Source organism: Microcebus murinus, chromosome 2 (genome assembly GCF_040939455.1).
Source record: "Microcebus murinus isolate Inina chromosome 2, M.murinus_Inina_mat1.0, whole genome shotgun sequence".
Taxonomy (NCBI): Eukaryota; Metazoa; Chordata; class Mammalia; order Primates; family Cheirogaleidae; genus Microcebus; species Microcebus murinus.
In genome coordinates, this window is record NC_134105.1 from 9,609,093 (window position 1) to 9,630,490 (window position 21,398).

General features: G+C 48.5%; 1 protein-coding gene across 2 annotated transcripts in view; it reads left to right on the top strand.

The window, feature by feature from the left end:
- Window positions 1–276: 276 nt before the first annotated feature.
- PLEKHM2 (pleckstrin homology and RUN domain containing M2) overlaps window positions 277–21,398 on the top strand; it is a 38,605-nt gene continuing 17,483 nt past the window's right edge. For both annotated transcript variants that reach the window (XM_020281590.2, XM_012763048.3), the window contains exon 1: window positions 277–446. In XM_020281590.2, coding sequence (XP_020137179.2) covers window positions 387–446 — 60 coding nt within the window. In that variant the 5' untranslated portion in view covers window positions 277–386. The remainder of the gene's footprint in view (window positions 447–21,398) is intronic.

Genomic DNA, 21,398 nt, shown 5'->3' on the forward strand with positions numbered 1-21,398 from the left:
AGGGGCGCGGCGTCCCCGGGCGGTGGTGGCGGGAGCTGCCGGGTCTCTGAGGAGGGCCGCGGACCCGGGCGTGTGCGGGTCTCCGGGTCCCGGGAGTCCCCGGCGCGGGCGGGCCCTGGCGCCGCCCCGCCTGACATCAGTTCCTGCCGCCGCCGCCACCGCCGCGCACAGCCCGTGGCCTCCTTCCCGGCCGGCCGCGCTCGGGAGCCGCCGGGCCGCGGCGGAGCGAGGGCCCGGGCGAGGCGAGGGCCGGGCGGCGGGCGCCGGGCCCCGCGGCCGGCACGACGGAGCCCCCGCACGGCCGGCGGCAGCGGTTGGCGGCGGCCCCGGGCCCCCGGCGCGGGAAGCGGCGGCGGCGCTGCGGCGGCGGCGGCGGCGACAGCGCCATGGAGCCGCGGGAGGTGAAGGACCGGATCCTGGAGAACATCTCGCTGTCGGTGAAGAAGGTGAGCGCGGCCTCCTCGCCCGGCCGGGGCCCCCTCAGCCCTCCCGCGGCTCTCGCCCGGCCGGCGTCCCTCCTGCCACCGCGACCCGGGGCCGGGGGGCGGCCGGGAGCCCCGGGCCCGCGGAGGGGAAGCGGGGCCGCTCACGTGAGCTGCGCGGCTCGGAGCTATTTTTACAGAACAAAGTTGAGGTCAGCACCCTCAGAGCTTCCCCACGCCCGGCCCGGGCCCTGCCTTCCCGGAGAGGGTGGGAAGAGCCCACGGGCAGCGACCCCGCGCCCTGCATCCTCCCAGCTCCCCGGCTCGCCTCGCCGGAGTCTGGAGGTGGCGGCGAAGGCCAGTGATGGCAACTTCCAGTTTCCCCAGCCCTGTGTCCCGGCGACATCGCCCGTGGTCCTGGGAAGTCGCCTGAATAATATTGTCCAAGGTTGGCAAGAGACCCATTGCAGAGCTTTGGTTGAGAACCTGAAGTACCAGGCAATTGCGTCTTACATGGTGATCCGTGCGACTGGGTGACACCACAGACACCCTGGGGCTTGCGGCAGTAGCGATCATTGTCCCAATTCCAGGTAGAAATGAGTGCAGTACCTGTCAAGGGCATGTATTTGTGATGAACTCAGCTTATCTGAAAAAGGGTCCTGTGCCAGGTGGTGGAATTCATATTGACCGAAAACTTACATGGCCAAACCAGAAAAGATTTTTATTCCTAACTTGAATTCCTGGCTCATTTGATAATCCCAGAAACGGGGGGAAAAAAGAAAAGGCTTGAGTGGGGGTAAGACTCACTAGGCTATTTTTACTACTGCAAGGAACCAAAATGAAGAGAATTAATTAGCTCAACCATATACTTAAATAACTGTGTTTTCCCCACTTAAATTCCTCAAAAGTAACATAGGCAAGCAATTTGACCTTTCATAATGATAAACGTGACTTAAAGAGAAAAGTGGATCCCTAATTGCTATTAACTAAAATGTTCCTCTAAAAGCACAACTTCAAATAACATTGCAGACATCCAACAAGAGTTTTGTTTAGTTTTCCTGAGCTTTGCTAATGCAATGGGGTATAGTTTTGCTTACTCAAGGAGTGCAAGATGAGCAAATACTTTGTTAAAAAGCAATACATCTTTTGTAATGGAAGAGAAAGGAACAGAGTGACCTCTCTAATCTAATCTGGGCTGATTATGGCTTCAGGTAGAAGGTTTTGTCTTTGGATTCCAAACCAATAAATGGGGAAGGTCCTTGATACGGGATGGTAAACATGGGCACCCCATCACTTGTGTAAGAATGGATCTTTGGAAGGCGGAGATCCACTCTGTAAATCAGGGCGTCATTTATGAAAGAGTTGGGTGTGTTTGTCGAGGTGTTTGGACAAGCACATTTTATTGAGCTATAATGCACCCCAGAATATGTAAGTCACGTGCTAGAAACTGCAAACCCATCCCTGGGTGTATCACAACCAAAGGCATGACTAGCATCATGGTTAAGAACATGGTTTCTAGGGTCTGGCTGTGTGTGTTGAATCCCCACCCTGCAGATTAATAACCCTGGAGCCTTGGGCAGGTTTCTTAACCCCTCCATGCCTCAGTTGCCTCCTCTGTAAGCAGGGATAAAATTAGAGTTGTGGTAAAGATTTAATGAAAGTATGTAGAATGTCTAGAATGGTTCTTTTATTTTTTGAGACAGAGTCTCACTCTGTCACCCCAGGTAGAGTGCAGTGGTGTCATCGTAGCTCCTCACTGCAACCTCAACTAGGCTCAGACGATCCTCCTGCCTCAGCCTCCTGAGTAGGTGGGACTACAGGCATGTGACATGATGCCTGGCTAATTTTTCTATCTATCTATCTATCTATCTATCTATCTATCTATCTATATATTTTTTTTTTTTAAGAAAAGATGGGGGTCACGCTCTTGCTCAGGCTGGTCTTGAACTCCTGAGCTCAAGCAGTCCTCCAGCCTCGGCCTCCCAGAGTGCTAGGATTATAGGCATGAGACACTGCACACACCCCTAGCATGGTTCTTGACCCAGTCTTAACTGGTAGCTTCGTTTGTGTTAAAGAGCCAATTCCTCACTTTTACAAGGTTCGAAGATGGCTCAAGTGCCTCACCACTTAAAGGTTGTTATACAACACCATTTGTTCTTGTTAGCCACTTCCTTTGTATGCTTGTTTCAGACAACTGCAATATGATTCTTGCATCGTGAAGTGAGTTGGGTTTTCTAAATCAGTATCTGCTTCTAATAGGAATCAGTTAGTTTTGCTACTGCATTAGACATTGAAGACTAGCAGTTCTTGGATTTGATTTGTCCTTAAATGCCAGTCTCTCTTAAATTTGTTGTACAGCACCTTGAGAATTCCTTTGCCTTTTTTCTTCCATCCCACCACCAGTAAAATGGTCTTACCTGTCCTTATATAAGGATGTTGCATGAAGAAAATCAGATGTGTATTTCTGCAAGAAAGATCCATTGTGTATTATTATATTTGCAAAGAGTATTTTAGAACTTTTTATTAAAATATAACATGCTGGCCGAGTGTGGTGGCTCATACCTGTAATCCTAGCACTATGGGAAGCTAAGGACCCAGACCCAGAAACAGAACATGACCATTATTGCAGAAGTCCCCCCAACCTTGTTCCCCGTCCCAGAAACTACACTCTCAAGGTAACCATTATCCCCAAGCAATATTGTTGAGTTCAGCTACTTTCACACCTAGATTTTGTGATAGTGCACATCCATGATAAGAGAGGTGGGAGGATTGCTTGAGCTCAGGAGTTTGAGACTAGCCTGAGCTTAACGAGACCCTGTCTCTACTAAATATAGAAAAATTAGCCGAGTATGATGCTCGGCCCTGTAGTTACAGCTACTCAGGAGGCTGAGGCAGGAGGATCGCTTGGGCCCAGGAGTTAGAGGTTACAGTGAGCTATGATGAAGCCACTGCACTCTAGCCAGGGTGACAGAGTGAGACTCTGTCTTATAAAAGAAAAGAAAAAATATATATATAATACGTATACGGAAAAGTGCACAGGTCCTGAGTGTATAGCTTAATGTGGTTTTTGTTTGTTTGTTTGAGACAGAGTCTAGCTTTGTTGCCCAGGCTAGAGTGAGTGCCGTGGCATCAGCCTAGCTCACAGCAACCTCAAACTCCTGGGCTCAAGCAACCCTACTGCCTCAGCCTCCCGAGTAGCTGGGACTACAGGCATGCACCACCATGCCTGGCTAATTTTTTCCATATATATTAGTTGGCCAATTAATTTCTATTTATACTAGAGATGGGGTCTCGCTCTTGCTCAGGCTGGTTTCGAACTCCTGACCTCAAGCAATCTGCCTGCCTCGGCCTCCCGGAGTACTAGGATTACAGATGTGAGCTTAATATGTTTTTACAAACACACATATCCAGCACCCAGACCCAGAAACAGAACATGACCATTATCACAGAAGTCCCCCCAACCTTGTTCCCCATCCCAGAAACTACACTCTCAAGGTAACCGCTATCCCCAAGCAATATTGTTGAGTTCAGCTACTTTCACACCTAGATTTTGTGATAGTGCACATCCGTGATAACGCCAGAGAGGTGAAATAGCTGTTATCCCACCTAAATCCAAGGGAACCTGTGTTCTGATAGGGAGACAAGATTCTTAGGGGCCAGAGAGAACTGGGGTCTTTAATAGTTAACACAAATGAAATGAAAATGGTAATAATAAAAAGCAAGTTCCATATGTGCTTAAAAGGGAGCTAGTAACAGAAACACCCAGGTGCTGCTAATAAAGCCTGTGGTTGCCAATTTGTGAATAAAGAGAAATGTCCACCTCAAGGAGAGTGCTGGCATTTGGGATTGGCCCGTGGTTCTAAATAGCATCTTCTCCAGGGGTGGGAAGGCGGTGATTTTCAGGAGAGTTTTGTTTCGTTTTCGAGGAGCAGCGAGTGTCCGTTGCATATTCACGCAGCATGAGCAAAGGCTCTGCGCTGTAAGAAGCAGCCTCTAACCTCTAAGAGTTTGTGTGTTGGTTGAGCTGGAGAGAATTTTGAAAAAATAATAACTAGGATAAAGAGACACTCTCAGAGAAGGAGTCTTGAAGGATTGGTAGAATTCAGAGAAAGAAGCAGCAGGCATTCAAGATAGAAGGAACAGCCTCCTAAGCATCCTCAAGGAAGTGGGGCCCTCCAGGTGGCCTCCGGAGGACAGTGGGGAGACAGACCAGTCTCAAGAGTGCGGAGGGTTCTGCAGGATGTGGCTGGCAAATGCTTTCTGTGGCCCAGTGGATACAAATGCAGGTTTCACAGGTACACAGACCTGGGCATGCGTTTATATTCTGGGTTTGTCACTGACCACGTACACCCTGGCAAAGACTGGACCTCTGTTAGCGTCAGCAGCCAGAATCTACCCACAGCGTTATCTTGAGAATTCAGTTACGTGGTGACGCGCTTACGGCACTTAGCACGATACCTAGCACACAGTAAGGCCTCAATAAAATATAGCCACCGTTACTACTTGCAGTGTGGACTCTGCAGTTTACTCTTGCACAGTTTTCAGTGAAAGTTTTGTACATACTGCTCTGTTTCTTCAAGCTCAGGGGTCGGCAGATTATTTCTTAAAAGGCCAGATGGGGCCGGGCGTGGTGGCTCACGCCTGTAATCCTAGCACTCTGGGAGGCCAAGGCGGATGGATTGCTTGAGGTGAGGAGTTCAAAACCAGCCTGAGCAAGAGCGAGACCCCGTCTCTACTATAAATAGAAAGAAATTAATTGGCCAACTAATATATAGAGAAAAAATTAGCTGGGCATGGTGGCACATACCTGTAGTCCCAGCTACTCGGGAGGCTGAGGCAGTAGGATCGCTTGAGCCCAGGAGATTGAGGGTGCTGTGGCATCAGCCTAGCTCACAGCAACCTCAATCTCCTGGGCTCAAGCGATCCTACTGCCTCAGCCTCCCGAGTAGCTGGGACTACAGGCATGCGCCACCATTCCTGGCTAATTTTTTCTATATATATATTTAGTTGATCAATTAATTTCTTTCTATTTTTAGTAGAGACAGGGTCTCGCTCAGGATGGTTTCAAACTCCTGACCTCGAGCAATCCGCCCGCCTAGGCCTCCTAGAGTGCTAGGATTACAGGCCTGAGCCACCACACCCAGCCTTCCAATAAACCTTTATTTACAAAAATAGGTAGCAGGCTGGATCTCATCCCACGGGTGGTAGTTTATATATGTACACATGTGTGCATACAGAAAAGTCCTCACAAGGGTAAGCTACGGGTCACCCCCAGAGAAATTGGGGTGACCAGTCCTATAGTTAACCAAATCTCTGTTGTAGCTGTGTTTTTACGTGTTATATCAGGCTTGTGGAGGAAATATGGACACTTGTAAATCCCATCACGTGTACATGTATTCAGTTATTCAAAAATGTTTAGTGAGCACCTTCCCCAGTTCCTCCCTGTTCTGGGCCTCACAAAGGTCACAGTGAACAAGGCAGATAAGGTCTTTGCCCTCATCATGGAGCTGACATTCTGGTAGGAGAAGGGTGACAAATTAGTAGACAGACAAATACAGAGATGATTTCATTTATTTTTCCTTTTTTTTTTGAGACAGAGTCTCACTCTGTTGCCCGGGCTGTAGTGCCATGGCGTCAGCTTACCTCACAGCAACCTCAAACTCCTGGGCTCAAGCGATCATCCTGCCTCAGCCTGCTGAGTAGCTGGGACTACAGGCATGCAGCACTATGCCCAGCTATTTTTTTCTATATATTTTTAGTTGGTCAATTAATTTCTTTCTATTTTTAGTAGAGACGGGGGTCTCCCTCTTGCTCAGGCTGGTTTTGAACTCCTGACCTAGAGCGATCCTCCCGCCTCGGCCTCCCAGAGTGCTAGGATTACAGGCGTGAGCCACTGCACCCGGCCATTTTAGACTGTGGTGTTACAAAGGCATTATTGGGCAGAGCTTCCTCGTAATTTATAAAGAATTGGCAGGAAAGTTTGCTTTGGAGGAGGCAGTCAGGGTAGACTTCCCTAAGGCGTTGCATCCAGCAGGGAACACTGACTAGGATAAGATGATGAAAAATTATTCTAAGACAATAAGTAGCTGTTTTAAAAACACAAATAGCTCAGAGGTAGGTAAAATGAGAATAGTGCCCTCTTCTCCCTCCCCTTAAATGGGATAAATGAATTCTAATAAAGTAACTGTCACTCAGTGGCTATTCCTGGGTAGTGACAACCTTCTCTGCCTAGGGCTCCTACCACTTCAGTTTGCCAGACACTTACCGCCCTGTCAGGGTAGGCTCTGAGTGAGGTTCTATTTCCGGCCGGGCACACCCTGTCTCGAGCAGGAGTCTCCCAGCCCCAGTCGGGATCTGCTGGTGCTGGTGCACGAGCTGCAGCTGTTGTCCAGCCTGGCCTATTGTGCAGCTAAAAAGGCCGCCTTGGGTGGTGGACTTTTCCCCATTTTTCTACCCCTCCAGATAGGTTAGATCTGCTGGCACGTTAAAAATCAGCTGGGGCAGCTCATTCCTGGAGAGGGACTGGTAGGTAGGTAGATGTGAGAATTATATTGATTATTTGGTGTGGATCAATAGTTTTGTTCTCTCTGGCTTTACAGAAAAACTCTTAAGAGTTTTAAATGTTCTCAAAATCCCTAAGGACCTGAGTCACCAGGGCAGGCATCTAAATAAAATACTAACTGCACACATATTTTATAAACTGAAAATGCTGGGGGGTCACTGTGTCTTCTCCCCACCTGCTAGTGTTCTCTGTAGCTATTTCTCTGCTGCTTTCCTCTCTCTCAGAATAGGGGCAGTGTGGTGAGAGCTGGAAAGGACCCGAAGGTCCCCAACCAGGAACATGTATGTATGGCAGGATCCTGACCCATGAGTAACCCCAACCAGGCCCAGGGGTAGATAGATACTAGTGGAGAAGCGATAACTGCTTTTTCTGAGTCCTGCCCATTCACTTGTAAGATATGGTTCTCCTTTGGAGAAATGTTCCTCTGACATCAGGTTTCTGTGTGAAGGCTTGTGACACTGTGGTCCTCTCCGTCCCATGACAGAGCACCCTGGGCCCTCTCTCTCCAGGCCATGGCTCTAGCTTAGGCCTGTCCAGATTGAAAGGCCCCCATTTGATGATTTGAGGCCAGGCAGAAACTCACCTGGGTTTAGACAGAAACAGACACACTATTCAAATGGGGTGGACCACAGCTCACTCTCTGTGGTCACTCTGTAGTCACAGTTAACACTCTGGAGTCTCAGATGGAGCCCTGGTGATTCCTGTGGGTCTCCCTCAAAACTCACTCAGCTGGAGGCTGGATGAGTGTGAGAAGAAATGCTCAGCAAAATTGAAAATCTTCTGCCAGCTGAAAAAAATGTTAGGTCTGGAAACCAATGTTGAATAAGAGGTGGGGTGGTCAAGACATGTTTTAGGTCAAGGAATTTGGCCAGGTGCTGTAATCCTAGCACTCTGGGAGGCCAAGGTGGGAGGATCGCTGGAGCTCAGGAGTTTGAGACCAGCCTGAGCATGAGCAAGACCCCATCTCTACTAAAAATAGAAAAACTAGGCTGGGCGCGGTGGCTCAAGCCTGTAATCCTAGCTCTCTGGGAGGCCGAGGCGGGTGGATTGCTCGAGGTCGGGAGTTCGAAACCAGCCTGAGCAAGAGCGAGACCCCGTCTCTACTATAAATAGAAAGAAACTAATTGGCCAACTAATATATACAGAAAAAATTAGCTGGGCATGGTGGCTCATGCCTGTAGTCCCAGCTACTTGGGAGGCTGAGACAGAAGGATCGCTTGAGCCCAGGAGTTTGAGGTTGCTGTGAGCTAGGCTGACGCCATGGCACTCACTCTAGCCTAGGCAACAAAGCGAGACTCTGTCTCAAAAAAAAAAAAAATAAAAAAAATAAAAAATAAAAATAAAAAATAATTAAAAAAAAATAAATAAAAAATAAAAATAGAAAAACTAGCCAGACATGGTGGCGCATGCCTGTAGTCCCAGCTACTCAGGGGAGGCTGAAGCAGGAGGGCTGCTTGAGCCCAGGAGTTTGATGTTGTAGTGAGCTATGATGACACCATTGTACTCCAGCCTGGGGTGACAGAACAAGACCCTGCCTCAAAAAAAAAAAAAGAAAAGAAGAAGACATGTTTTTTTTTTTTTTTTGAGACAGAGTCTCTTTGTTGCCCAGACTAGAGTGAGTGCTGTGGCGTCAGCCTAGCTCACAGCAACCTCAAACTCCTGGGCTCAAGCAATCCTGCTGCCTCAGCCTCCCAAGTAGCTGGGACTACAGGCATGTGCCACCATGCCTGGCTAAGTTTTTCTATATATATTAGTTGGCCAATTAATTTCTTTCTATTTATAGTAGAGACAGGGTCTCGTTCTTGCTCAGGCTGGTTTCAAACTCCTGACCTCAAGCTATCCGCCCGCCTGGGCCTCCCAGAGTGGTAGGATTACAGGCGTGAGCCACCGCCCGGCTAGAAGACATGTTTTAATGTGGAAAGAAAAGAGCTGGTGTTCGGAGTGTGAATGCTGTGGGGAGGAGGTTGGCATTTGTGGGGAGCATGGGGCTCCGGGGTGGGTCATTCTTACCTCTCAAGCCTGCAGTGCCCGTCTCAGGCATCAAGATTCTCCACCTTGGCGAGAGTGTGCTGCTGCTGACGCTGGCAGTGCCCTTCTGTCCGAGGAAAGCAGTGGGGCTTTTCTGACTTACAGTGTTAAAAGCTCTCCCAGGCAGCCATCTCTGCGGAAGAAGCAGGTTTCTCAGGTTGGGATCTGGAACCCTGCCATGCACCATGGAGTGAGCAAGTCTGGCCCACAGCTCTCCTCCTTGAGAGTCTAAACCTGGCAGCCCTGCCTTCCCGATTGCTACTCACTCAAGGTGCACATGTCCGAAATTTCCATTTGAATCAGGAGAACAAGGATGACTTCTGGGTGGGGCCTTTTGACTGGAGTTGAAAGTTCAGGTCATTGATCTGCTGGTTATTTGAACCATCCCAGGTTCTGAGAGCATCTCTTGGCCTCTCTCCAGTGAAGCAGCTGGCCTTGCTACACGGATATTCTCCCGTTTTATGCATTTGTGATTTATCATTTTCTCCCTTGCTTATAAGTGTTTACAAACATAGAAATCATAGAAGGTTATTAGTTTCCTGTAGTCTCCCCTCCTCCCTGATTAACTGTATTTAACAGTTGGCCAACAGATTCTAAGAAACCCAATAATATGTGAGAACAAGGAAGGAACTGATGCACACTTGCAATCTACAAAAGTCTCCAAACTTAATTCCAGGGAGTAATAATCAACCTTCACCGGTCACACTTTGCCCCACATTGTTTGTTTTTGGTGTTCACGGACTGCCAAGGCGTGAGTGTCGGAACACGGTGAGGGCAAGGGGAGTACCGACACCACAGGAACCCTTACGTGTGCCAGGCCCTGCGCTTGGCACGTTCAAACTTGCAGGATGGCTCCTGAGGCCTGTTTAATACAGGAGGAAAATGGAGTTTAGAGACATAACTTGCCCAGAGTTATACAGCTGGCAAGGGCCGAGCTGGGATTGGAACCACTCTCTGGCTCCTGCTCTTTCATTTCTCTGAGCCTGTCCGTCTCCACGGTGTGGGTCTGTCTCCACGGTGTGGGTTAGTCTCGAAATGCTAACAGGTAACACGGCAGTCTGTGGGCCGGTCCTCCATAAAACCATCCATTCATTTAACAAATACTTGTTGAGTGACTGTTGTGTGCTGAGCATTCTTCTAGTCACTGAGAATCAGCAGTGAACAGATCGTACCAAGCCTCTGCCTCCGTGGGGCTGACGTTCTGGAAGAGGAGACAGACATCAAACAAATTATAGTAGCACAGGGGTATATCCCACGTCTCCCTAATGTCCTTTAATAACCATTATGGTTTTGTGATCCATGAAGTTCCCACCAGGCTTCCTAACTCCGTATTTATATTTTCAGCTTGTAAAGCACTTCTTTTTTTTCACCCTAGAGACAGTCTTGCTCTGTTGTCCAGACATGAGTGGAGTGATGCAATCATAGCTCACTGTAACCTCAAACTCCTGGGCTCAACAATCCTACTGCCTCAACCTCCCAAGTAGCTGGACTACAGGTGTGTGCCACCATGCCTGGCTAATTTTTAAATTTTTTTATAGAGACAGAGATCTCTCTATATTGCCCAGGCTGGTCTTGGACTCCTAGCCTCAAGTGATCCTCCCACCTCGGCCTCCCACAGTCCTGACATTACAGATGTGAGCCAGCCACCATACCCAGCCCCTGTGAAGTATTTGGATTGTACTGCAGGGGCCTTGGAATAGAGGCAAGGGTCCCCCAGTTACCCCCAACCTAACATTGTCATTTAGACAGTGACTTGGTAGACATTTTCCTTGGGTCGTCAGGGTAGGGGAGTACCCATGAGGTCATGTTGTAGGCACAGCAGAGGAAAGGGAAGCGAAAGTTGAACAAAGAACCAACTAAGGCTCCAGTGCTTTGCAAAGCTGGTTAAAATGAGGCTTTGAAAAACTCCCTTCTCCTCCTGCCAGTGCTGCACGCAACACAGCGCAGGTTTCTGCCAGCTCCTGCTTCCATCCCAGTGGTGGGAGGATGGGGTAGAGTTGTGAGTTGTGTGCACTGCATGTTCTTTTGGGCCGTGCAGTTCTTTCTGGCTGGCTTCTAGGTCTCTGGTGTTCACCTAGGGACCACTTGGCAGAGTCACTTATCATTTTTCTCCCCACCTTGAAAGGAGTCCTTGGTCCCTCCATATGAAGTCAAGCCCTGTGCTGAGTTCTTTTTTTTTGAGACAGAGTCTCACTTTTTTGCCCAGGCTAGAGTGAGTGCCGTGGTGTCAGCCTAGCTCACAGCAACCTCAATCTCCTGGGCTTAAGAGATCCTCCTGCCTCAGCCTCCTGAGTAGCTGGGACTACAGGCATGTGCCACCATGCCCGGCTAATTTTTTGTATATGTATTTTTAGTTGGTCAATTAATTTCTTTCTATTTTTAGTAGAGACGGGGGGGGGGGGGGGGGGTGGGTCTCACTCAGGCTGGTTTCAAACTCCTGACCTCGAATAATCCACCCGCCTGGGCCTCCTCCCAGAGTGCTAGGATTACAGGGGTGAGCCACCACGCCCTGGCCTGCTGTGCTGAATTCTGAGGCAGAGGAATCATAGTGCCTTGAGGCTTAGACACTCCCCTTCCAGGAAGGGGAAACATTTAACTGCTTTTGGAAAGTATATTCTGTCAAATTACCCAAGAGATCTGTGCGCAAGTAGGCTAGTTGCCTTCAGCTGTCGTTCCTACACACCCAAAGAAAGCACAGAAAAATGAAATCCACACATAATTCAAGTACCTGCTTTTTTCAACTTTCCCCCTGTGTGTCTTTCAACAGAGCTGTCAGTTGAACAGATACCCCACTGCCTCTCCACAAAGGGGCTGCTGTCTTTAGTGGTAAATGGATGGTTAAGAAGCATTAATTTTACCAAACTTGCTTAAAGAATGATGCAGGCCCATGTAGACACACCTTTTATGACAACTCTACATGTGGAGCTGCCAGTCAGTCCAAGGATGCCACCCAGCCTGGGCACAGTCCCTTCCTGGGCAAGGACATTAGCTGCCCTGCAAAGACATTGCTGAAGGACATTTTTCATGCCAAGAAACTAGGCTGATCATTTCTGAATCACAGGATTTCTGGGCTTTCTTGCTCTATAATCCACTGTAATTGATTAACATTGAGAAACATTTTCTAGGCTCAGGTGCGGTGGGATCTCAGGTGGGGGGTTTTTAAATTAGGAGAGGAAGTCAGCAGCCTTGTGGTTGTCTGGGGTTGGTGGAGCAGCAGACACCCAGCAGTGAAGCCTCTGTTCACACTCCTCTGTTGTCTAGGAGGGAAGCCACTAGGGCATTCCCGACACTGCCCCCCGACTCCTACAGAGCCCCATCGTGGAAGCCCTGGGTATGGCCCAGGCCCCCGCTGCTCTGCCCTCCTGGGTGAGACACTGGCATGAGCTTCCCGGCTGGTCACAGCAGGTGCCCCGGCCAACTGCGCTTTGTCCCCAGCCGGGCGAAGGAGAAGGAGCTCCAGGCCAAGACTGCAGTAGAGTAGAAGGACACTGGACAAGGCCACGGGGTGCAAGAAGTGCCTCTGTCTCCCTGGACTCTAGTCACCCCACCTTTAAAATGAGGGTTCTGGCTAAGTGATTATTTTTCTGATTTTCATCACGTTCATCAGTTCAGTTTCATTCACTGACAACCTCTCCCTGCTCCCCACTCCCCGTCTCTAACTCCCATCACACGCCTTCCTGCACAGGGCGTCCGTACTGGATGGGAGCCCCAGAAACCTCTGCTTCCTGACCACATGATTTCTAAGGGCTTCTCTGCTCTTGAATTCTGAAGTTCTTCTGTCCCGGCCAGCATTCAGCCCTGCCTTAGATCCCAGTGGAGGTTCCGTACAGAAATGCTGTTGGCAGGGGTGTTCCATTCCTTGGATCAGTAAAACAGGCATTATTGTTCCTAAGAAGCTTTGCTAGGACTTAAGAGACTCCAGCCTGCCTGCCTTGTTTGTTTGTTTATGTGCCTGCTCTTGTATTTTTGAGGGGAGGGATGATGAGCTCTGGTTTTCCTTTTAAATCCCCGGCAGTCTGTGCCTCTAGCTGGAGCAAGTTGCTGGCGATCAAGGTGGGCAGGCTGTCGTGCTGGCCTCCCCAGAGGGACATTAGGTAGTTCTGATCACAGTGATCCTTCTCCAGCTGCCACTGATATGGATGCGCCCTCTTGGGGTCCCTCTCTCCCAGGAGTCCAGGCATCAAGGTTTGGGGACATCCCAACTCCAAAGGTAATAAAGATATTGCATGGCTTGAGCTCTGCTTTTCCTCTGAGGATCTGCCTTGGGAAGGATGAATGTCCGTGAAGACCAGAGGGGTGGTTTGCCCAGCCGGCGGCCATGCTGGGAAGAGACAGGCAGTGCCTGCTTTCTGTCCATGAGGCTCATCTGTCACCTGCAGCACACTTGCCGCACCATCAAGGGAGAGGCAGCCTCAAGGTCTAAGTGGACCTAGAGCGTCCCTGCAGTCCAGTCTGGCTGTGAGGTTGAGTTGCTCTTATTTAGCTGTGGTCGTCATTAATTTAACTCTTTCTTGTTATTTTTATTTGTTTTTGGAGACAGAGTCTCGCTCTGTTGCCCCAGCTAGAGTGCCGTGGCGTCATCGTAGCTCACTGCATCCTCAAACTCCTGGGCTCAAGTGATCCTCTTACCTCAGCCTCCCAAGTAGTTGGGACTACAGGCGCATGCCACCATGCCTGGCTAATTTTTCTATGTTTTGTAGAGACAGGGTCTCACTCTTACCCAGGCTGATCTCAAACTCCTGAGCTCCAGCAATCCTCCCACCTTGGCCGCCCAGAGTGCTAGGATTGCAGGTGTGAGCCCAGCCTGATTTAACTCTTAAAAGAGGTGATTTGAGGTAAGGTGACCGTCCACCCATTCTTGGGGTCTTTACTACTTTTGGATTTCCATCTCCTAGACCTGTACTGCTGAGGCTGTTTGAAACGTTCTGTCTAAATATATTTTGTCTCCATGGAGCCAGCAGGGAGGCTGCTGTTACCTGGTGACCTCCTCCCTGGGCAGCAGCAGAGCCGCCGGCGCCAGGCCGCCTTCTCCTGATCTGTGGGGGAGCAGGCGTGGAGCAGGCGCAGCGGCGCAGCCCGGCAGTGGTCCGGCAGCTAAGGCAGGCATGTTTACGGCCTTGTGTCCATCCAGCCTCTGCTGAGGTTGGAGCAGGGACTTTTATCCTGCTGGGTAAATATGGAAGTGTGGCGCCCCTCCCCCGAGCGTCTCCAGTGCAGCCTGTAGGTGGGTGGCGGAGCTGGAATCCAGATCTCCCATCCGTTGGGCTGGGCAGTGTTGCGGCCTCTGTGGTCTCCGCTGACCAGGGAGAAAGAAACGAGGTCACCTGGACCGCCTCATTGTCATTTGGCTGTTTATAATCTTTGACAGGTGCCTTTGAGTTATCTATTAGGGACCAATCTAGAAGGATTTCTTAGTACCAACCCTAGTACTAGAAATTGTTTTGTGGCTGTGTGTAGAGAAGAGAGAGAGGCTGTGGCAGCTCAGAACAGGAGTGGGACTCACCCTAATTAAAATGCTCTGAGTCAGGCGTTTCTTGGCTTGCTGGAGTGTGCCACCCACATTTCCCCGAAGCCATGGGACCTGGCGCAGTCTTAAGATGGCCTTTCTTCCCAGAGCACTCGGGGAGCACCGTGCTCCTGGCTTTGGGAGAGTCTGGAATGTGCAGAGCCAGTTCATCCCGGGCCTGGGCACACCCAGAAAATCAGGAGCAGGGACAGAAGAGCAGCTCAGCTGGTGCAGAGTGTGGCCTGGAAGCATGCTTTCAGACGGAGGCCTCAGAGGTCACGGACTTTAGGGAAATCATGACATTTAAAAAAAAATTGCTTTTTTTTTTTTTTTTTTTTGAGACAGAGTCTCACTTTCTTGCCCAGCCTAGAGTGAGTGCCGTGGCGTCAGCCTGGCTCACAGCAACCTCAATCTCCTGGGCTCAGCGATCCTACTGCCTCAGCCTCCCTAGTAGCTGGGACTACAGGCATGCGCCACCATGCCCGGCTAATTTTTTTTTTTTTGTATATATATATTTTTAGTTAGTCAATTAATTTCTTTCTATATTTTTGGTAGAGACGGGGTCTTGCTCAGGCTGGTTTTGAACTCCTGACCTCGAGCAATCCACCCGCCTCGGCCTCCCAGAGTGCTAGGATTACAGGCGTGAGCCACCGCGCCTGGCCTAAAAAAAAAAAAAAAAAAAAAAAATTGCTTTAAGTCCTAATCCCTCTCTTCATTCTCAGCTGATCTTGCTTATTGTTAAATTTTCTTCTGTTGAGACTTTTTTGGTCTTGCCACCATCAAGCATACAGACCCACCTGCGCCTGGGCGTCCACCTGTGGCCACCCTCCCTGGGGTGGCCACAGCCCGTCCTGTCTTTCCAGTTCCCTGACTTTGCTCCTTAGCTCCACCCATTTTCCTGCCTCCCTTTTGGCAAAACTGGTCACAGGGGTTTTCTGTGTTTGCTGTCTCCTTCCTTTTTTCCTTCCCTCCCCCCTTCTCTCCCTTTCCCTCCTTTTTTCTTCTTGCTCTCCGTCTCCCCTACCCTTTTCTGTCCAGTGCCCGGTGTCTGGAGCACACACTGTCCAGGTTTTCTGCTCGCCTGGCAGGCTGTGCCTCCTTCACCTCAGGCAGTGATCTCGACCTAGGGCCGTTAAAAAGAAATGCTGATTCCTGGGCCCTGCCCCAGAGGTTCTGATTCTGTGGTCTGGGAGGGCCCTGGGCACTGTTATTTTACTCACATTCCCCAAGTGCTCTGTTGTGCAGCGTGGGCAAGGACGCCTGGTGTGAGCTGAGGCCCAGGCAGCTCAGCCCTCCAGACGCCCCTCCTCCTGCGCTCCCACGCTTTAAATGCCACCTAAAGGCTGGTGGCGCGACCCCTTCCTGAACTGAGACCCATTAGGTATCTGACAGTGTTCTGAACTTGTCCCGGCCAGAGCAGAACTCCACCCGATCCAGAATGGTGCTGCCCCTCAGCTGCTCAAACCAAAAACCTTGGAATCGCCGTTGGCTCCTCCCTGTCTGTCTGTCCCCCATGTCCGATCCATCAGTGAATCCCAGGAGCACTGCCTTCAGGGCCTGAACCTGGCCCTCCTCACGCCATCCCCCGGGCCAGCCCCTGCTCCCGCCATCCCGCGGTCCGCAGTTGGGATCGCCTTCGAGCCAGTCTCTCTCTGCCTCCACCTTGGCCTTCTGCCCACACTCCACACAGAGGCTGTAGCAGCCTGTACCATCGCATTGGATTATGTTGCTTCCCGTCCTCAACCTTCCAGTAACTTCCCACCAAGTGGGCAGTGCAGCGCAGTCCTCACCAGGGCCTGTCTGGCTGTACGTTATCTGGCCCTTGGCTGCCTTCTTGACCTCATCTCACGCTGCCACCCCTGCCCCCAGGGCTGCAGCCTCCTCACTGTGGCCTCTGCTGTTCCCTCCCCCAGATGCCACACGGTCATTTCCTCTGGGAGGTCTTTGGCCCTGCATTTATAACAGACCTCCATACCCTGCTTTGTTTCTTTATAGCACTTATTACTCCCTGGTGCCATACTATATATTGCACATAGCTTATCTCTGCCACTGTATCTGATATATACATAGTAGGTGCTCAGTAACTATTTGTTCAAAGATATGACACTTCATGGCTTGAACCTCCCCTTCTGGACGCTGCTGAACTGAGCTTTGAGCAAGCCTGTCATAAGTGTGCATTCCTTTTTAAAAAAAAAAAAAAAAAAAATATATATATATATATATATATATATATATGTTTTTTTAAGAGACAGAGTCTTGCTGTGTTGCCCAGGCTGGAGTGCAGTGGTATCATCTTAGCTGACTGCAGCCTCAAACTCCTGGGCTCAAGCAATCTTCCTGCCTCAGCCTCCCAAGTAAAGGGGACTACAGGTGTGAGCCACGATGCCAAGCTAATTTTTTTTTTTAAGTTTTTTTGTAGAGACAGGGTCTCACTATGTTGCTCAGGCTGGTCGAAATCATGGCCTCAAGCAGTCCTATTGGCCTCTGCCTTCCAAAGTGCGGGGCTTATAGATGTGAACCACTGTGCCTGGCCGCAAGTGTACATTCCTTGCCACCTGTGCTCAAGGCTCCAGACTGAGGGTCAGCGTACTTTTCTGTAAAGAGCTGGATCATAAATACTTCAGGCTCTGTAGCCTGTAGTTTCTGTCTCACTACTCAACTCTGCTGTCATAGCACGGTAGCAGGAAAGAGCCTTTTTTTGAGACAGAGTCTCGCTCTGTTGCCTGGGCTAGAGTGCCGTGGTGTCAGCCTAGCTCACAGCAACCTCAAACTCCTGGGCTCAAGCGATCCTTCTGCCTCAGCCTCCCGAGTAGCTGGGACTACAGGCATGCACCACCATGCCCGGCTAATTTTTTCTATATCTATTAGTTGGCCAATTAATTTATTTCTATTTATAGTAGAGATGGGTTCTCGCTCTTGCTCAGGCTGGTTTGGAACTCCTGACGTCGAGCAATCCGCCTGCCTTGGCCTCCCAGAGTGCTGGGATCACAGGTGTGAGCCACTGCACCCAGCCACGAAAGAGCCTTGGATGATATACATAAACAGATGGGTGTGGCTGTGTTCTAATAAAACTTTATTTACAATATAGGAGGCAGGCCCACCAGCCACCCTGCTCCCGACAGACCCCAGCTAATTCTGAAATGTTCTGGCCTTTCCCCGAATCTGCATGAACAGAAAGGAAACAGAGCTGTTTGGCAGTCAGATCAGCAGGATGAATTTCTTCCCAGAAGTGGGGAAAGTGCCTCTTGGAGCAGTTGTAGCTTGTTTTCACCAAACAAGACACTTACTTCCTCACTAGGGAGATGCCAGAGTGGGACAAGGACAGAGAGAATAACCTGCGAGCTTTCTTCTTAGAGAAGCCGTGCTGGCTTCTCTCCGTGCTCTGTCTTCCAAGAAGCAGAACTGCAGACGACACTGAGCTCATACCTAATGTGGGCTTTTTAGTTCTCATGATTCAAAGGAGAGAGGACTGTATTTTTCTCTCTTGGGTTCCCCTAAAACATATTAGGAGGGGATTTAAACCGAGTCTAATGTTTTATGTATATTATTAATTAAGGGATCTTGAACCCTGGTTTGACGAAAAGACCTGAGTTTAAAAGTCTGGCTTTGCCACTTACTAGTTTTGTGACCTACTTTATGGGGTTGCTGTGATGATTGAATTGTTTGTAAGATGTGTCATCATCATCATCATCATCATCATCATCATAGCTGCTAACATTTATTAAGTGTTTATGAAGTATCATGTACTTCGATAAGTGTGGTATAAGCATTATCTGAACTCTCATGACAACCTATAGGGGAGGTACAAAGCCATTTACAGATGAGGAAACTGAGTTTTGAGAGGTTAAGTAACTTGCCCAAGGTCACCCAATGACTGAGTAGAGGGATCCCTCATTGAACTCATTCAAACTGAGTAAGTTGTCTGACTACAGAAACCACACTCTTTTTTTTTTTGAGACAGAGTCTCGCTTTGTTGCCCAGGCTAGAGTGAGTGCTGTGACATCAGCCTAGCTCACAGCAACCTCAGACTCCTGGGCTCAAGCAATCCTCCTGCCTCAGCCTCCCGAGTGGCTGGGACTACAGGCATGCGCCACCATGTCCAGCTAATTTTTTCTATATCTATTAGTTGGCCAATTAATTTCTTTCTATTTATAATAGAGACAGGGTCTTACTCTTGCTCAGCTTATGTTTAGCCAAATGCTAAACGTGGGTTTGTTATTAATGTGTTTGTTATTAATGTGTTTGTTATTAACGTGTCACGTGGGTTTGTTATTAATAATCTCAGCTAGTGTTTGTTGAGCACTCGCTGCCTACCCAGATCTATGCTAAGCATTTTGCATGCTTTTTATCATTCAATCCTCTAAATCAGCACTATCCAATAGAACTTTCCACCATGATGGAAATGTTCTCTATCTGCACTGTCCCCTACAGTAGCCACTAACCATCCGTGGCTATTGAGCATTTGAAATGTGGCTAGTGCAACTGAAGAACTGAATTTTTAATTTTGTTTTATTTTAATTAATTTAAATTCAAATAGCCACATGTGGCTAGTGACTACAACATTGTACAGCTCAGTTCGAAACAGTCCTTCTATAGCTATTTGACGGCTGAGAAAAAATGAGCATTAGAGAGTTAGATAGCTGTCCAGAGGTGCCCAACTCTGTAGTAGCAGAGCCAGGCTCTGGAGCCACGTTTCCCGCCCTCAGAGCCTCCACGGTCCACGTGGTATACGCCCTGTGTTCTATGCTTTTTGCAGTAATTGTTTCGAGTTTGCAGATTGCTCTCTAACTCATACCACGTGTAGGGATGCAGCTCCCCTGGAAATAAATATGTGAGACATATCTAAAGAAAACTGTAAAACTTACCAAAGAAGACCTAAATAAATGGGGGGAAAAATCCCACGTTCCTGGGTAGGAAGGCTCAATATTGTAATATTATTTCCTCCCCAAATAATCTGTGAATTCAGTATAATTCTCTTCTAAATCCAAAATGGAATTGTAATGAAATTTGATTAAAAGAATGTGTTAGAATAGTCAAGACAGTTTTGAAAAAGAACAGTTGGGGTGGCTGGCGTGGACTGTTCTGCCCATGTCAAAATGCTGAATAGAGTGAAAGAATTAAAAATGGGGGACTGGCAGGAGACCAATAATGCGAAATAGTTTAGAAAGGGGCATATGAAATCACAGATAAGTAGCGAAGGGGCTGGACCATTAATAAATATTAGTAAATATGAGGAAAATGGGTTATATATCTAGAAAATAATAAAGCCAGACCCTCACCTCATGCCATGTATAAAGTAAAGATTTAAACATAAAAAAACAAAAATGCAATGTCCTAAAACTACAAAAGAATAAAGGTACTTTTATAATATTAGACTGGGAAAAATGGGAAACTGCATAGGAAAAGGTTGACAGATTTGACATAAGAATTAAACATTTCTCACTAGGGAATAAACAAAAGCGACGTTTAGAGGTCACTTGACACTGAGGGGGAATAACGCATAACAAACTGGGTTAAATTCTTAAAGAGCTGCACCGAGTCACTGAGAAAAACACAAGCAGTCAGGAAAAGACTCTGCAAAGGTAGGCAGTTTGTGGGGGAAAAACCAAATGGCTAGTAAGGATGTCAACTGCACTTTTAATCAGGGAAATACAATTCAGAGCAATTAATTAGGTACTATTTTTCACCAGTTGGACTGGCAAGATTTGGACTAATTCTATCCAGTGTTGGCCAGCATGTGGGGAGCGTAAAGCGATCCAGCGTTCTAGATGGGCCGATTGTAGGTGTGTTAGTCCCTCGGCTCAGCACCCCACTTGTAAGCACTCACCGCACAGAAATGCCCGCACAGGACTGCACGGTGATCACTGCAATATATGTGACACCAAGGAATTGGAGATGAAATCCATGTTTCACAGTGGTTGAAGCATAGTATATCATATTTTAGAATACAGTGTGGCCATGAAAACAAATACAGTGTCTGTATGTAGTGACGTGGAGATATACGTTGCATGTAATCTTTAAGGCAAAGCAAGTTTCAGAACAGTGAGTATAGCAGGAGCCTATTTTCCTTTTTTTTCTTAGGTCTGCATATACAGGAAAAGAGTTGGGAGGATACAGGTACACCCAGCTGTTGACAGTAGGGAACAGGGGTGTGGGAGGGCTTTATATACATCTCCACGTCACTTGCAGTTTTACAACAAGCACATGCTCTTATTATAGATAATGTTAAAAAAAAAAAAAACAACAAACACATGTTGTTTTCAAAATAATTTTTCTTTAAAGGTATCTTGGTCTGAGAAAGGAGTCTGAGTTCCAGCCATGTGTCCTTCTCTTAGCTAAAAATCATATTGAGGGACTTAACCTCTTCTTGCCTTAGACACCTTCTCCGCTTAAAAACAAATAAATAAACAAGCCTGGTGTGGCTCATGCCTTATAAACGTAGCACTCTGGGAGCCAAGGCGGGAGGATTGCTCAAGGTCAGGAGTTCAAAACCAGCCTAGGCAAGAGCGAGACCCCGTCTCTACTATAAATAGAAAGAAATTAATTGGCCAACTAAAACTATATAGAAAAAAAACTAGCCAGGCATGGTGGCGCATGCCTGTAGTCCCAGCTACTCGGGAGGCTGAGGCAGGAGGATTGCTTGAGCCCAGGAGTTTGAGGTTGCTGTGAGCTAGGCTGACGCCACGGCACTCTAGCCAGGGCAACAGAGTGAGACTCTGTCTCAAAAAATAAATAAACAGATAGATAGTTTTCCATGTTCCTTGAGTGTTATGGTAGGTATGGCTACTTTTATTGTTTTTTTGGGGTTTTTTTGTTTTTTTTGAGACAGAGTCTCGCTTTGTTGCCCAGGCTAGAGTGAGTGCCGTGGCGTCAGCCTAGC